Raw genomic sequence first — 13165 nt, 5'->3', positions numbered from 1 at the left:
TGGGCCGTATTCGACCCTTTACAGAGCTCCGGGGCAGGTTTGGCTTTGGGGTCAGAGATTTGTTTCCTTACTTGCAAGTGGTTCATTATATCAGAGCCTCGGGTATTTTGAGGGATCTGAGGGGGGGTAAGACTCCCTTTGAACTGTTGTTAGGACCGGTGCTCAGGAAGGGAGCTCTATCTGCTATATATAGATGCCTCAATTGTCGGGGGACCCCACATTCCTACATGAGGGCTTGGGAGGCTGATTGGGGCTCTGATATATCCTGGGACATCTGGGGGGATATCTGGTCAGAGATTTCTTCGGCGGGTATAGCAGCCTTGTTGATTGAAAATGGATACAAGGTTCTCTTTCTTTGGTACTATACCCCTCAGGTAGTGGCTCGCTGGCAGGGAGGTGCAAGTGCTCTTTGCTGGAGGGGCTGTGGAGAGGTGGGTACCTATTTCCATATGTGATGGCAGTGTGGGCGGGTGTCTGGGTTCTGGATTGGGATTTTTTCTCGGGTGTCTCGGATTCTGGATATCCCCATTCCGGTGGATTGGCGACATGCCTTGTTGTTCTGGTATCAATTGGATTTAGCTTGGGGTGATTCTATGTTTTGTAAGTTGGCCTTCACTGCTGCTAGATTAGCTATTGCCTCCCTTTGGAACCAGGTGCTCCCTCCCACGTGGGCCATGGTAGAGCATCGCTTGCTTACTTGGCAACTTCTTTATCACTTAACAGCCCTACGCCATGGTAAACTCCATGGCTATGCACATATTTGGCGCAGATTTCGGGCTTCTGTGGGGATCAGTGGCAGGGGTGGGTTGGGGCACTGAGTCGACCATGGGGCTGGACTGGGATGGCGGCGACTAGGGGGAACCTCTATTTATATCCATATTCCATTTCTGGGTTTTTCTTTTCTGGTTTTGGATGCTTCTCGACCTAATTGGGTGTTGTGTGGATGGTGTTTTGTCCCTGGGGGGTGGGTGGGGGGGGAATTTGACTGCGTATAGGTGGGTTTTGTAGTTTGTTATTGTTAGATTGGGGGGATTGCATTTGTATTTGTTCTTGATTACACTTTGGGTGTTATTTGGAGTGCGGTTGCTTGCACTTTATTTTCTTGCTGCTGTATTCTATATGTTTATGTTATGCTTGAGGTGTATCTCAATAAAAGCTGTTATTTAAAAAAAAAAGAAACTGAGAGAGTGTGGAAAAGTCAAATGATGCTTTGCATTTGAGCTATAGAATTTGCAGTAACTTTTTATAAGCTCCTAGGTATATGATGTTACAGTAATCTAGGGTGCTTAAGATGGATGATTGTACTAGTAAACAGAAGGACTTTTCATCGAATAATTTTTTAATAGAAACTGAGAGAGTGTGGAAAAGTCAAGTGATGCTTTGCATTTGAGCTATAGAATTTGCAGTAATAGGTGGAGGGTTATATAGAAGTAGAAGATCAATGGGAGGGTTAATATTGATCTTATACTGAATTATTTCAATGGGGGAATTGGATATTGATGATTCATTACATTACATTACATTACTGACTTCTATTCCGCCTGTACCTTGCAGTTCAAGGCAGATTACATCAGAAAATGACTGAACATTTCCTGGAAAAATTACAATTTAAGGAGCTGGTTACATAATAGTCGTGAGGAGGGATTAAAAGATAGGTAGAAGAATAAGGGTTACGTTTCAGAGAAGTTACTTAGTGGATGCTTTGAGTTTTAGGGGAATATTACAGGAAGAGAGGAGAGGTTGAGGGGAAAGATATCGGGGGGGGGGGGGGGGGGGGAAGGAAGAGGGAATTAAGATACCTGGATATATTTTTTGAATAACAGAGTTTTGATTTCTTTTCTTTATTCATTTTATATTTACAAGTGCACAGCAAATATCAAACAATTATAATACAACATCACTTGAAAATCTACAACGGCATACAACAAGAAGATTTAACCCTTATCCCCACCCAAATCATATAAATCATACATATATTACTAGTAAAAATCAACCCCCCCCCCGATCCACATGTAAAAATTAAAATTAGGAAAAGTGTAAATTACTCATTATAATAATTTAATAATGGCCCCCACACAACCTTAAATTTATTATAGTAACCTTTTTGAACTGCCAACGCTCTTTCCATTTTAAACACATGACAAACTGAATTCCACCAAAAACAATAATTCAGTCTTTTACAATCCTTCCAATTATACGTTATTTGTTGAATGGCAATGCCTGTCAATATCATCAAAAGCTTGTTATTAACAGATATTTGAGGCTTAGCTCTCATCAACATGCCAAATAAAATTGTGTTGTATGATAATGCTACAGAATTTTCTAATAAGTGATTTATTTGGTCCCAAATAGACATCCAAAAAGCTTTAATGAATGGACAATAAAACAATAAATGATCTAAAGTTCCATCATCAAGGTGACAATGCCAACATCTATTAGACTTAGAGCAATCCAATTTTTGTAAACGAACAGGGGTCCAGAGTGCTCTATGCAACAGGAAAAACCATTTTTGCCTCATAGAAGCAGACATTGTACACTTCATCCTCCAGGACCAAATACGTGGCCACTGAGATGCATTAATTTGATGCTTAATCTCAATGCTCCAAATATCACTAAGTCCAGTCTTTGATTTCTTATTTACATAACCAGATAATAATTTATACCACTGCGCGGCTTGGTGACCCAAGAAGTCTGCCTGAAAGCATAGGAAATCTAAACTAAATAGATTATTAAGAGATTTCCATTCAGGGAACCCTGCCTGAATAGCCTGCTTCAGTTGCAACCATTTATAACTTTGTTTTTTATCAAGGCCAAATTTAAGTTGCAACTGTGAAAAATCCAGCAGTTTACCATTAGATATAACATCATTTAAAGTTCGTATACCTGCTTTAATCCAATCCTTCCAGACAATCTTAAAACCGCCTATTTGGATCCTGGAGTTTAGCTAAATATTTTGGTATGTAGATTTTTGAATTGGAAGAGGTGTTAAATTATTAATATATCTTAAAATTTTCCATGTGTCCATTAATATCCTATTGTTTTTCCGTATCCTAGGCATTTTAATACTGAGAAGATGACGAAGCCTAATGGGAAACATGAACTGCCATTCTAACCATAACCAATCGGGTAGATTTTCCTTGAGTTCATTCATACATACAATTCATACCTTGGCGCAAAATATAGGATTGATGGTACCTATAGAAATTTGGAAAATTTACCCCACCCTCCGCAATTGGCTTTTGTAAGGACACTAAAGCAATTCTTACTCTTTTACCCAGCCAAATAAATTTAGAAAAAATATTGTTTAACTTTTTATAGAAAGACCCTTGAAAAAAAAAAAACTGGTATCATACCCATTTGGTAACAAACAGGCAATATCATCATCTTAACAGTTTGGACTCTTCCCCACCAAGACAGATGCAACGGATTCCATTGTTCACATAATTCTGTAACCTTTTGTAATAAAGTTTTTTTGTTCACTTTCAATGTCTCTTCATATGTATTTTTTATCCAAATACCTAAATATTTTATTCCTTCCTCCTTCCAAATAAAAGGAAATGAATAAAATAAACCTTTTATACAATGCACATTTAAAGGAAGAATTTCTGACTTATTCCAATTTATTTTATATCCTGAGAATTTCCCAAATTTCTCAATCAAATCAAGCAAACATGGAATGGTTGTTACAGGATTCCTCAAATGAAGCAGTATATCATCTGCATAAGCAGATACCTTATATTCTTTTCCAGAACATGGAATACCCTGCATCTCCCCTACCTGTTGAATAGCTAATAACAAGGGTTCAAGTACTATATCAAAAAGCAAAGGAGACAAAGGACAACCTTGTCTAACCCCCCTTTGCAATTTAAAAGATTCTGAAAAATTATTATTAATATATAATCTAGCAACAGGGGAGCTATACAACGTTTGTATCATTTGTATAAATCCTGAACCCATACCAAACCATTCCATAGCCTGGTACATAAAAACCCATTCTACCCGATCAAAAGCCTTTTCCGCATCCAAGGACACAGAAAGGCCGGGTCGTTTAGATCCTTTGTTAAATATAACATATGAAGAGCCAACCTGGTATTATTAGAAGAGTGTCTCTGAGCAACAAAACCCGTTTGGTGCATACCAATTATGTAAGAAAGAGCCTTTGCCAAACGTAAGGCTAAAAGTTTAGCCAATAATTTCCCATCTACATTAATTAAAGAAATAGGCCTGTAATTTGAAACCAATGTAGCATCTTTATTTGGCTTCGGCAAAACAATAGTTAATGATTATGCCATAGTACCTGTAATACAACCTTTATTCAGGTCTGATATAAATTTAATAAATGGGGCAAAAGGGTAATTTGAAAAGACTTACAGAATTCCACAGTATAGCCATCACCACCTGGAGCGGTCCCAACTAAGAGACTGCAATGCTGCTTGTAATTCTTTTAGTGATATAGGTTCTTCTAAACTTCTTTTTATATGATCAGGAACTTTTGGACCCTCAATTAAATTTAAAAATTCAAAGCCATCCTTTTCTCTATCTAGATAAGGCTCAGAAGAATAAAGGGCTTTATAGAAATTGAAAAATTGTTTTAAAATAGGACCAATTTGAGAATGTATCTCCTTTTTCATCTTTAATTATACTAATTTTTGTTTTCCTTTTCTTTACTTTAATTAGCCAATAGTCTTTCCGCCTTATTAGAACTTCCATAATACAGAGCTTGCTGCGAAAAAATATCATTTCTTATTAACTTAGAAGAAATCTCATTGTACTTACATTTAGTTTTTAAAAGAGCTTGCAATGTGGAATGTTCCCACTTATCAACCAATTTTGATTCTAAAAGTTTTATTTCTTGTTCTAAGTTAAAAAATTGCTTTTTTATTTTGTTTCTTAACATGAGCTGACTATGAAATGATTTGCCCTCTCATAGTTGCCTTAAAAGCATCCCATAAAGTTTCCATAGAAATTTCCTCTGTATTATTAATTTGAAAATATTCATCAATCTTCAGTTGAAATTCTTCACAAAATTTTTGATCTGCAAGCAAAGCATTATCAAATCTCCATATTGGTCTACTATGTCTTGATCAATAACATTAAATTCAACCCACACACCCCCATGATCAGACAAAATGATATGATCAGTGGAGGCTTATGTTACTTCAAGTTTATTCGAAATTTGATGAATCGCTTATACGTAAAATACTAAGCGATTTACATTAAAATCCAAATTTGAACATACGTTAAAATACAAAATAATAATAACAAATAAAATATTAAGCGAATTACAATAAAATCCAAATTTGAACATATGTTAAGATACAAGGTAATAATAATAATAACAAATCCAAATAAAAAAAGGGGGTTGGACCTATAGACTCAACTGGATATAGACCAACTGGATATAGACCAACAGACTCAACTGGATGGAAGGGAAGAGGGAATCAGGTTACAATATTAATCATTTTAAAAAGAGAGAAACACGAAAGGAAAAAAACATTAGGAAGGGTATTTTTTTTGTTTTTGTTTTTTTTAATTTTTATTATAAAGGACTGCTGCACTGCAATTATTCCATATAGGAGGTAAACGCATCTTTGAACAGAAGGGTTTTAAAATTAATTTTAAAACGGCTAATATCTTTTTCGTTTCTAATATATTGGGGGAGAGAATTCCAGGTTTGAGGAGCTACTACTGAAAATATATTGTATCGTCTTGTGCCGATCACTTTCAAAGAAGGGACTACTAAAAGACCTTGGGTTGATGAGCGAAGGGAGCGAGAAGAGTTGTATGGAATAAGTACCCTGTTTATGAATTGCGGTTCGTTTGTGGATAAGGTTTTAAATACCAAAAGTAGAATTTTGAAGATGATGCGATGATTGATGGGAAGCCATTGTGAGGCAACCAGAAAGGGGGATACATGGTCATATTTTTTCCCGTTGTGAATTAATTTAACGGCAAGATTTTGAATAATCTGTAGCCGTTTCTTTTCTTTTGGAGTAATATTTAGCAGTAATGAGTTACAATAGTCTAGTTTAGAGATGATAAGTGAATGTATAAGTATATTAAGGGATTTTGGTTCCAAGAACTTAGAAATGGAACGGATTTGATGTATGCGATAAAAGCAGGATTTGACTATGCTACCTATGTGCTCATGATAAGAGAGATTTTCATCAATAATGACTCCTAATAATTTTAATGATGAAACGATGTTGATAGGAGTGTTATTGATGTTGAAAGTGGAGCACAACTGTATTCCTTGTTTGTGTAAAAAGAGCATGGCTTTTGTTTTATTAATGTTTAACGATAATCTATTGGATTTCAACCAGTTTTTGATTGTTTCTAATTTCTGATTAATCTGATATGTCTTCTAATTTTTCTGGATTTATAGGATGAGACAGTTGAATATCGTCCGTATATGTGTAAATTGTGAACCCTATGGATTGACATAGGCTCAGAAGGAACGATAGAAAAATATTGAACAGTAATGGGGATAGTATGGAACCCTGAGGGATGCCGTAATTTAGGGAGTAAGATTTGGAAGTAGTATTGTTAAAGTGTACAGTATATTTACGATCTGACAAAAAGGAAGTAAACCATTGTAAAACTTGGTCGCAGACACCAATAGATTTTAGCCTATTTAGAAGTAAGATGTGATCGATGGTGTCAAATGTGGCCAATAAATCTAAGGAGAAGAAGATAACTGAATTGTGATGGTCCAGATGATAAATTATGTTTGTGGTTAACCCGATCAGTGAGTATTCTGTATTGTGATTTTTTCGAAATCCTGTGTGATTGGGATGCAACACATTGGTTGCTTCGATAAAGTCATATAATTGGTCAAAAACTACTCGTTCCGTTAGTTTTGCCAAGAAGGGGATATTTGTGATGGGGCAATAATTTGAGGCTTCCTCTGGTCTTTCTGTCTTTTAGAATAGGAAAAATTGCTGCAGATTTCCAGAGGGAAGGAACAAGGCCTGTACTAATGTTGTTTAGTACAAAGTGATGTATGAATGGGCCAAAACAGGAAAAAAAAATTTTTAGGATTAGTGGGGGGATAATTTCTAAGCTGGAACCCTTTAAGTTGACTTTGAGGAAAAGGCGTTCAATATCCTCTAAGGATGGGAGGTTAAAAGCGGAGCATTTGGGAGAAGTGGGAGAAGTCTGTTATCTGGGTTATCAGTGGGACCGTCAGATATAGGTTGATCAAAGGTTTTACGTATAATATTGATTTTTTTTCACAGAAGTGGTTGGCGAGATCTTGATGGACTAAATGTACTTGATGTACTAAATGATCTGAAATAAAAACATAATCAATTCTTGAAAATGATTTATGAACATGGGAACAAAAAGAAAATTCTCGATCATTAAAATGAAGAATACACCATATATCTTTTAAATTAGAAGACTGTATAAAATTATCTAAACCTAATGACTTTATAATTTTACTAGGTTTTTTATCCATTAAAGGATCCATAACAGCGTTAAAATCTCCCGCCACTACTAAATTAGAAGCAGCCAGTGGCGAAATCAACTGTTGCAGAGACTTTAAAAACTCTATTTGGTTCGAATTAGGGGCATATACATTGAAAAGCGCCAAAGTAGTATTACCCATATTCATGCCAACATGCACCCATCTTCCTAAAGGATCAGAAGCTATTAAATTAAACACTGCATTACATTTTTTATTAACCAAAATAGCAACTCCAGCCTTTTTCCTCACCGCAGGGGCAAAGAAGCAATGCTTCACCCAATTTCCCTCCAGCTTCTTGGATTCCTCAGCAGACAAATGAGACTCTTGGATAAAACAGATATCCGCATTCTGATTTTTTTTAAAATAAGAGCGTTTTTTTCCTCTTAATCTTATGGTTTAGACCATTTACATTTAACGAAAATATTTTAAGAGTCATTGTATTACTATATAAAATAAACTTTCATAAATCTTCCAATAAATAAATTATAATACACTTCCCCCCAAATCAGAATCTAGAAAAACATAAAACCCCCTCCCAAATCCCCTTTCCCTTTTTCCCCCCCTACCACCACCCAACCCCCCCTAAATAAAAGTGAAAACTTAAACACGCATGTGGTAACATAAAAATCATAAGCTAACTACATTCAATCCACCCAAATTAAATCTAATTACTTTAACAAATCTCAAAGTTAATTCTTTAAGAGTATTAATCCATTTTTACCCAACAAAATCCCAAATTTTCATATTATAAATACTATTTTCCTCATATATAAGACTATAGGAATTTATTAAACACTTATGAATACCCAAAATAGATTAATTAAAAACTATTCATATTTTAAATATCAATCCCCTAATGGAATATAACATTCCATACCAACTTAAAACCAATACCCATACTGCTCTGAACCCAAATCTCCTTAATTTAATAATTATAATCAAAATCACAATTACTATACTTCAATTAATAGCAATTATACCATTAAAAAATCACTTTTTTGCCAAAAAATTTTGACATTTCTTGATCAATTAAAATCAATAAACATTAATGTAATTCATGTACTATTGATAAGAAACAATATTGACCCCAAGACACAAAATTCTTTATCAATCTCAGTTTGACTTAAAAATATACTAATAATCTGCACATAAAATTTATTGTGCATACTAAAACAATACATTAATGTTAAATATGAACTTTCAAAGCCACACAAACTTCATCCACAGTACAAGTAACTCAGATTCTTCAATAAATCAGCTTTTCAGACAACCTTCAGGAACATAGCATATCTATTATATACCCAGATATGATCACCATATTATCCTTCTCAGTATTACCACAAAACCAGGATTCTGTTATGCAAAAGTTTATACACATCCAACCTCCGTATCCTTTCTTTCCTGAATTACAATAAGTATTAAATTAGTGATTTCTTATTACATTAGTGATTTCTATTCCGCCATTAACTTGCGGTTCAAGGCAGATTACATCCAAACTAAAAACAAGAATTACATTTCAACTTTGAAGTAATAGAATAAATGATGAGACAAAGTTTTAAGGGATAATTATGGGTATTAGATAATGTTTGGTAATTAGAAAAAAATGAGAGAGTACTAAGGGTTTATAGAGTGTTGGATGTTGGGTTAGGATTGTTGTGCTGGATAGGTTTAACGTGTTTTTTGAAGAGTATGGTTTTAATTTCTTTCTTGAAGGTTTTGTAATCTGTGGATGAAGATAACAGAGTGGTGAGTTGTTTGTCCAACTTAGCTGCTTTGGAGGCTATTAAGTTGTCAGAGTTTTTTTCGTTTGACATTTTTGGATGGTGGGTAATAGAATAGTGAATGGGTTCTTCTGTGTCTGATTGAGGAGGATTGATTAAGTCTGTTGTTCCAGTAAGTTGGCCTTTCTCCGTTGATAGCCTTGTAAAGTAAGCAGTAGAATTTGAAGTTCACTCTTGCTTCTATTGGAAGCCAATACGAGTCATGGTATGCCTCTGTGATATGGTCATATTTTTTTAGTGAATAGACAAGTCTCAGGGCTGTATTCTGCACTGTCTGCAATTGCTTCATCATGGTCGCAGGACATGGTAGGTATAGTATGTTGCAGTAGTCCAGCATCCCAAGGATTAGAGATTTTACCAATAGTAGGAATTGCTTCTTTTCGAAGAATGGTCGGATTTTTCTCAGATTTGGCATAGCAACATCATGCATTTAAATTCCTCTGACATAGTTCACAGAAGAATCACCTATTTTGATTATTATAACTATCCAGTTCCTTAATACGCAGCCATGCTCTGGATCTTTCATAAGCTGTCATGCTTTGGATCCTTCATAAATTGTCATACTCTGGTTCCTTAATAAGCTGCCATGCTCTGGTTCCTTCATAGTTTCCATACTCTGAATTCTTCATAAGCTGTCAAGCTCTGTATCCTCCATAAACTGCCATACTCTGGATCTTTCATAAGCTGTCATGCTTTGGATCCTTCATAAATTGTCATACTCTGGTTCCTTAATAAGCTGCCATGCTCTGGTTCCTTCATAGTTTCCATACTCTGAATTCTTCATAAGCTGTCAAGCTCTGTATCCTCCATAAACTGCCATACTCTGGATCTTTCATAAGCTGTAATGCTCTGGATCCTTCATAAACTGTCATACTCTGGTTCCTTCAAAAGATTTATTTCTTGATGCCAGCAAATGATATCGCTAATGTACATGACTGACCATCAAATTCCTGAGTCACCATCACTGACTTTACTGTGAGCAAATCTGTTTCATTGACATTTCTATCCTCTCATATATAAACCAATCACATTAGAATAAACTGGAGCATTACAACCCATAACAGAGAATGATGTCATCTGCATCCGTTTAGAATGTTCATTCAACAGGTCTAAAGGACGCGGCCCCCGCTGTTTGTCTAATCTTTTAGTCTGAATTCTATGGGCTCTTTCAAATTTCATAGGATATTTGAATTTCAATGGCAATATCTTAGGTAAAAAGTTTTTCAAAAATGAGATCGGATAACTTTTTTCTATGCCTTCCGGCAAACCAATAATTCTCAAATTGTTCCATTTACTACGGTTCGAACACAATCTTCAAGATCCCTTGACAGGCTCTCAATTAACTTTTTATCCTGCTTCAACTGCCGAATTTCAGTCTCATTTGCCTCAGTTCTTTTTTCCAGTTGATCCACTTTAATATCCATAATTGCCATTTGCTTTGTGAGGCTAGCCACTTCATCTATAACCTCTTGTATCTTCCTCGAGTTGTTTAAAACAATTTCTTTAATCTGCCTGAGCTCAGCCACGATATCGCTTCTGTCATCTCCCGGCAACGGAACTTTTGAGGGGATCATCGGTTCTGTTTTTGATCTTTTAGCACATCCTGCGCTTGTACTAGCCATTTCTCCCTTCAGTTGCTTTGACGATGCCATCATATACTCAGAAAGCTCAGTTTCAATTAAAAAATTCAAGTTCCGTAGCTTATATTCTCAGTTTTTAAACCTGCTATGAAGGAGCTGCGCTATCAGCCGACCATCTTATTGTGGATCCAAGCCAAGCCCCCCAGATAATAATTTATACCACTGTGTTGCCTGGTGACCCAGAAAGTCTGCCTGAAAGCATAAGAAATCTAAACTAAATTGATTATTAAGAGATTTCCATTTAGGGAATCCTGCCTGAATAGCCTGCTTCAGTTGCAACCATTTATAACTTTATTTTTTATCAAGACCAAATTTATGTTGCAACTGTGAAAAATCCAGCAGCTTACCATTAGATATAACATCATTTAAGGTCCGTGTACCTACTTTAATCCAATCCTTCCAGACAATCTTAAAACCGCCTATTTGAATCCTGGAGTTTAGCCATATATTTTGATATGTAGATTTTTGAATTGGAAGAGGTGTTAAATTATTAATATATCATAAAGTTTTCCATGTGTTCATTAATATTCTATTATTTTTATGTATCCTAGGCATTTTAATACTGAGAAGATGACGAAGTCTAATGGGAAACATGAGCTGCCATTCTAACCATAACCAATCCGGTAGCTTATCCACAAGCTCTGGGAGGACCCAATACATACCCTGGCGCATAATATAGGATTGATGATACCTATAAAAGTTTGGAAAATTTACCCCACCCTCCTCAATTGGCTTTTGTAAGGATACTAAGGCAACTCTTGCAATTTTACCCAGCCAAATAAATTTAGTAAGAATACTATTCAACTTTTTGTAAAAAGACCCCTGAAAAAAAACTGGTATCATCCCCATTTGGTAACAAACAGGCAATATCATCATTTTAACGGTTTGGACTCTTCCCCACCAAGACAAATGTAAAGGATTCCATTGCTCACATAACTCTGTTATTTTTTGCAATAAAAATCTTTCAATTTCTTTGTCTCATCAAGTGTGTTTTTTAGCCAAATTCCTAAATATTTTATTCCTTCTTCTTTCCATATAAAAGGGAATGAATCAAATGAAACCTCTAGTACAATGTACATTTAAAGGAAGAACTTCTGATTTAGACCAATTTATTTTATAACCCAAGAATTTCCCAAATTTCTCAATCCTAAAACAGTCTGAAAAATTATTGTTAATATATAATCTAGCAACAGGAGAGCTATACAAGATTTGAATCATTTGTATAAATCCTGAACCAATACCAAACCATTCCATGGCCTGATACATAAAGGTCCATTCTACCCGATCAAAAGCCTTCTCCGCATCCAAGGATACAGAGAATGCCGGATCCCTTATGTCTTTTGTCAGATATAACATCTGAAAGGCCAATCTAGTATTATCAGAAGATTGTCTCTGAGCAACAAACCCTGTTTGGTGCATACCAACTATATAAGGAAGAGCCTTAGCCAAACGCATAGCCAAAAGTTTAGCTAATAATTTGCCATCTACATTAATCAAAGAAATAGGCCTGTAATTTGAGACCAACATGGTATCTTTATTTGGCTTTGGCAAAACAATAGTTAACGATTTTGCCATACTACCTATAACACAACCTTTATTTAGTTGACTCTGATACAAATTTAATAAATAAGGTAGTAGGATAATTTGGAATGATTTAAAAAACTCCACTGTAAAACCATCACCACCTGGAGCGGTCCCTACTCTAAGAGATTTCAATGCTGTTTGTAATTCTTTTAATGATATCGGCTCCTCCATACTTTTTTTTTTATATGATCAGGAACTTTTGGACCCTCAATTAGATTTTAAAATTCTAAACCATTTTTTTCCCTATCTAAATAAAGCTCAGAAGAATAAAGATCTTTGTAAAATTTTAAGAACTGTTTTAAGATAGATCCAATTTGCAAATGAGTATCTCCTTTTTCATCCTTAATTGCATTTATTTTTGTCTTCCTCTTTTTTGCTTTGAGATAGTTTGCCAATAAACTTCCCACCTTATTTGTACTACCATAATACAAAGCTTGCTGAGAGAGAATATCTTTCCTTACTAATTTAGAAGAAATCTCATTTTGATTTCAAACTACAGGCCTATTTCATTAATAAATGTGGATGGAAAACTTATTGCTAAAGTATTGGCTTTACGATTGGTTAAAGCTCTCCCTTTTATTATTGATATTCACCAAACAGGATTTATTTCAAAAAGACATTCTTCTAATAATACTAGATTGGCTTTTCATACTTTAAATTTAACAAAAAACATTAATGATCCGGCTTTCTTA

At 35.1% G+C, this 13165-nt stretch overlaps 1 protein-coding gene across 4 annotated transcripts in view; it reads left to right on the top strand.

The window, feature by feature from the left end:
- The window catches only part of MATR3 (matrin 3), a 260631-nt gene that overhangs the window by 230683 nt on the left and 16783 nt on the right, over positions 1-13165 (top strand). Inside the window, exon 16 of one of the 4 annotated variants that reach the window (XM_033926971.1) lies at positions 3055-3280. The exons of the other annotated variants lie outside the window; for them this stretch is intronic. Within the exon in view, the coding sequence (XP_033782862.1) occupies positions 3055-3063 (9 nt within the window). The 3' untranslated portion in view covers positions 3064-3280. Of the gene's footprint in view, positions 1-3054; positions 3281-13165 lie in introns of those variants that run through there. 4 annotated transcript variants of the gene reach the window in all.

The sequence above is a fragment of the Geotrypetes seraphini genome, chromosome 18 (assembly GCF_902459505.1).
Source record: "Geotrypetes seraphini chromosome 18, aGeoSer1.1, whole genome shotgun sequence".
Lineage (NCBI taxonomy): Eukaryota > Metazoa > Chordata > Amphibia > Gymnophiona > Dermophiidae > Geotrypetes > Geotrypetes seraphini.
Note: the sequence above shows the minus strand (reverse complement) of the source record. Positions and strands in the feature narration are given on the sequence as shown.